Source organism: Halichoeres trimaculatus, unplaced genomic scaffold (assembly GCF_033239565.1).
Source record: "Halichoeres trimaculatus isolate MK-OKI-2021-1 unplaced genomic scaffold, fHalTri1.1 fHalTri1_scaffold_20, whole genome shotgun sequence".
Classification (NCBI taxonomy): domain Eukaryota; kingdom Metazoa; phylum Chordata; class Actinopteri; order Labriformes; family Labridae; genus Halichoeres; species Halichoeres trimaculatus.
Genome location: NW_027437198.1, coordinates 14,665,719 through 14,670,874, shown reverse-complemented (window position 1 = coordinate 14,670,874; position 5,156 = coordinate 14,665,719). Strand labels below are relative to the sequence as shown.

The window sequence follows — 5,156 nt, the reverse complement described above, 5'->3', positions numbered from 1 at the left end:
TTTATTAGCTTATTATCTCAAAAATGTATTTAAAGTATATGTTTCTATTTCCAATATAGATGAAACTGATACATAATCGTTTTGTAATTATTTTGCCATTATTAGGCTGGAAATGAGATGCATACATATTAAATTTTACAAATCTATTTAAGTTTAATAGTGTAAGGCTTTGGGTGATTCCCAGACAGTAATGACAGACTGAAAGATGACTGCATGTGCTTATTAAACAGTTTAAATATTGTAAATCTATATCCTTCTAATATGTCAATGCGTTGTGTACCATCCCTCCTAAGAAAGCTTCTTTTCACATACTGTTTGTGTTAAAATAGCTATACTATCTACTAACATGCATACCTATTTGTTAGTTGTTTAATAGTTTAGCCAGTTTGGATGCTGAAACATGCTAGCTTAATTTACACTCTTGATGTCAGAAAAGGATTCAGTTAGTTAAGATTTTTGTTATTATTGGGGCTTGAATCACTTTTTCCCTGTGATCAATCAAAATGATAGTTGAATAACAGCTTCTTTTGAAGCAAAGGGAAAGAAATTCACGCAGACTTGTTGGAATAAGGCTCCAGCACATGAGTAAATGTATAGTTACTGTGTGGTTTTGCTGTAAAGAGCTGAGACAATACGTCATCACACCTCTTCAGTGACACCAACACAAGTTCTCTCTAGTGCAAAGCCTCTCTGTCTATCCGATTGTCTGTCTGGAAAACAGGAGCACTGTGCTTATTTTTGGTTATGGATTCAGTTTGATCCCCTTTAACTTATGGAAATATAACCAACTGTTTCTGTCAAGTCTATTGAAGAACCAACCCAGAAAACATTTAAATGAGTTAATAATAATACACAACTAAGTTATCCTTTTATGGAATAAGATACATAATTTTAATAAATAAAGTGTACATTACATTTATATTATTGATTTTCATCTTATATACTTCTCATTTGAAGGCTGGGTAAAGAGCATCCAGGATGGTGTTGATCATCAGTTTGGGCAACTCAGCAATGGTGGCTTTGTTCTCAGCCTGCTTCAATTAAGCATACAGATTTAGCTGATGAAACAGATGGAAATCAGTATCAGTAGACATCCTTTCTTCCTCCAGCAATGTCTTATGAGTGTCAAGGAACAAAATGTCATCTGTCAGCTTTATCAAAACATGGAATAGACGGTGTGACTGTCTCGTTAGTAATGTCTCCATCACCACCACCACCACATGACGCATGCGGCCCCTTCACCCATCCTTTCGCTGAACACATACACACGCGTACCAAAGCATGCACACACCGTGGTATGACCCCTCCCTCCTCCTGTGGTGGTAAACTATAAAAACCACCTCAGTCGGAGGTGTGGACCAACCAAAACCAGCGTCCCACAGACAGACCGAAGGAGGGAAAAGAACTTTCGACTTTTTCGAGAAACCTCTGCCTTTACTTTCAACCTTCAAAGTCTTTACACAGTAAGTCCTTACACCTTAAACTCTTTTACTTAAATTTTGATTTCCTCTTCAACTTTTCTTAAACTCGTACATGGTGGTGTTTTGATAGCTCCTGCAGACAGTTTGAGGCTGAAGTAACAAGTTTAATTCCACTAGAACCCTTTTTGGGGGGAAAAACGGTAAAGTAATATATTGGTTTTTATCACATTTTTGCACAGACAGAAAACTCCACCTCTCATTTTGCAATCTAAAACTTCAAAACGCATCGCTAGATGTAGCCATAAACCACAACGACAACACCAAACAGGCTTTAAATATATCGACCTCTACACTGATGACTGTTGGCTTTGTTTTTTTCGTCAGACTTCAGAGTTTTGTGATACTATACAGCGCTTGTGTATGTTAAAAGGACGCTTCAAGTGAATGCTTTCAGCACCACGGACAGCGGTACAAAGATTTTCACTTACCAAGTCAAAAACTTTTGTTTGTAGCCTCTATCCTCGTCTTTGAAAGGTCACTGCTGGTGGGAAAATCTAAACCGCAGAAACGATCTTGAATAATTCAAAAGGGGGCTTTAAAATTTGTAGTTCCCTGTTTCATGGCAGAACTCATACAGAAAATAAAAGTCAATGAATGGTTGCAATTATAGATACAATTTCTTGCAGAGAAACAATACAAGGAAAAAAACGAGTTTGGAACAGCTCATTTTGTTACAATTAACAAACATGCACTCAGGGAAAAAAAAAAAAAGTTTATTTTGTAGACTAGTGTCCATGATCTAAAATGATCATGAATACACTAAGAAAATTTGATTCGATTGATTTGAAATTTGTTTTTTCTTTTCTTTAAAAGGTAGATATATTATTAATGGAATGCCATATATATATATATATATATATATATATATATATATATATATATATATATATATATATATATATATATATATATATATATATATAGCCTCTGATGTTTAGAGGTACTAATGCTACTAATACTGATACTATTGTTTTTTTTTCACAACAACAATAGAAATAGCAATACAAGCACCAATTTGTATAGAAATAATAATTCAGGTATTTTTTTGCGACCATCCTACCTACAAGATTATGAATTAAACACCTGTAAATACTTGATCATTGAATTTCCTCTTTTATGAATGGAACTTACAGTAGAGCTAAATCTTCTTTTGTTTTTCTTTTTTTTTAAATATTCTCAATAGTTTCACTGTTTGGATATGATGCAGTATTTTATCAAGACTTCATCAGCGTAAAGGGATCATGACTAACCATCATTTCTCATGTCCTGCTGCTGTCTCACAGATGGCCATGATGTTGAAGCCATGGGCGCTGCTGGCAGCTGTGGTGTTGTGTGTCTTTGTGTGTTTGGGAACACTGGCAGATGCCTATCCACCCAAACCTGAGAACCCTGGTGAAGACGCCCCGCCTGAGGAATTGGCCAAGTACTACACAGCCCTGAGACACTACATCAATCTGATTACCAGGCAGAGGTATGTGTCTTGACTACACTGACTACCTTTTTGGTAATTTAACATTAATTATGTGCTGGTATCATTAATTCTGATGTTTGTGCACAAACTCTTTAAATAACTGATTTTCAGTTGCTTAGAATTTTCTTTTATCTCTTTATCAAGATTTTATTTCACTGACTTTCAGATCTAAGAGCGATATGAGATGTGAGAAACCTGTTGGTTTTCCAACCTGAGCATCACACATAAACCTCCTCGCTCATAGCCCTTTACCAGCACACGACAGCTCCGTCCATTAGATTATAAGCCACTCTTTGAAACCTCCAGGCCTTCACATCAACAGGATCAGAGCAATAAAATGGGCACGGATGGAACCAAGAAAGAATCCCAAATCCAATTAGACGGGCCTGAGCTTTGCCTGCTGCTGGCAGGTGTAGAAATCACCAGTGTCAGTAAGGCAATTCTTTGTTTTGTTTTTATTTAAAGCAGCCTTGCCCATGAACTATTTGTCCTGCTCATGAAAGCCAAATAGGTCATTGATATTTAGATATCTGGATTATACCTATTCATATTAGGTCCATCTGTTTTCATTATATACTTATAGCTCTTCACTGAAGTGTAACCGTTGAATAAATATGCAATGGTATGACTTCTAGAAGTTTTTTAAAAGGTATTGCTTATTAGATAAAAGCTTTGATCAGATACAAATCATTACTGTATAACTATCATTCAAAGTGTGGTAGCTTTGTGACACAGAGGCTAATAACATCTAGAACTTGCAAAAGAAGGGTTTTCTTTCAGAGAATTAAAGAAAGGAAATAAACAGGAGAAAAAGGATGATAATGGAGAGGGAAAGAAAAAAACTCAGACATTTAAAGAGGAGAAACAGAAGGATAAACACACGAGATAAACAGAAAAGCAAGAGGAGATTGAAAAAAAAGGACAAAAGCCGATGAGACAGATAGTGAGAGCAGAAGCAGCTAAAGAGACACTGGGAGAACGATGGAAGCAAAGATGGAAACAGAAGAGCCGTTATCACCAGGAAAACATTCCACATCCTCATGTTTCACACTGAATACCTGCTGAGGATGCAAGCTGCTTGTCTGCTTTCCTACAGGGCAAGGGAGAAAACATCTCAACACACATACATGTACCTCTAAGTGCGTAACGATGCATAAGATTGGCTGCTTAGGTCATTGGAGGGGTGGAACAGGTGGTTGATGGGAAAACAGAGATACAGACGGCTGCACCACAGGGTTTGGTGTCAAATGCTCCTGTTTGACGGTAATACCCACACATAAACATGCACTCATTACTGAGTAAATGTTCAGTTTAACGGGTCTGTGATTTCATCTTGCAGCTCTCACAGCCAATGTGGATTCTTTATCAAAAGAATGATGGGACTCATCATGACCAAGAGATGACACAGTAGGATGAACACATACACATCTACGCACACACACATGCTGCAGCCTGGGGAATGAGAGCGTTAGAAATAAACAGCCAGGAAGTGAACCAGGGCAAAAAAAAAGCAGATGTAAGAGGATGAAAACAGAGACATAAAACAGTCTCCTCTTCACACTGAGCAGTTACAGATGTCACGACTTTAAAAGGTTAGCTGTGTCTTTTTTGGGTCAGGGACAAACTTGTTTTTGGAAAATAAGTTTCCATTAAGTATTCTTCTGTTTCCCTCTCAGGTATGGAAAGCGTTCAGCTCAGGAGGATGTGGTTGCAGAGCTCTTGTTTGGCAGTGACAGCACCAGAGGCCAGAGATCAAGGTAAAAACCTTCACACACATTGCACAGAGTGCTCATTTTGCCAAATAAGTGAAAGATTTCCTTTTTCTTCCACAGATATGATGATTCTTACATGTGGTGATTTCGCCGCCTGTCTCCCCTACTCATAAGGCATTCCCTCCAGGCGCATCCCACAATGCAACTCGAGGGGCCAAAATGTGCCTCACACCTCTGATCCTTGAACCCCCAGTCATCCCAGTGACCTTCACTGACTAGAAATCAAGTTCTCTCTGTCGTTTATGTCTGGATCTCACATCTGTCTCTTTCAAAACACAAGTGCATCTTTATTATTGAAGGAAAATTAATAAGACACCAGAAATGTGAATCAGAATGTGTAACTGTGTCTTGGTGAGTGTGTGTATGTGTGTTTGTATTACTGTCTCTTTATTGTCTGATACCATTTGGAGGAGGAAATTCTTCTTTTACTTT

At 37.6% G+C, this 5,156-nt stretch overlaps 1 protein-coding gene across 1 annotated transcript; it reads left to right on the top strand.

The window, feature by feature from the left end:
* The first annotated feature begins 1,361 nt into the window (after nt 1–1,361).
* On the top strand, nt 1,362–5,156 carry pyya (peptide YYa). The gene is made up of 4 exons (XM_074696577.1): nt 1,362–1,463; nt 2,765–2,952; nt 4,629–4,709; nt 4,785–5,156. Exons 2-4 carry the CDS (start codon nt 2,765–2,767, stop codon nt 4,807–4,809), a joined length of 294 nt encoding a protein of 97 aa, XP_074552678.1. The 5' UTR covers nt 1,362–1,463; the 3' UTR covers nt 4,810–5,156.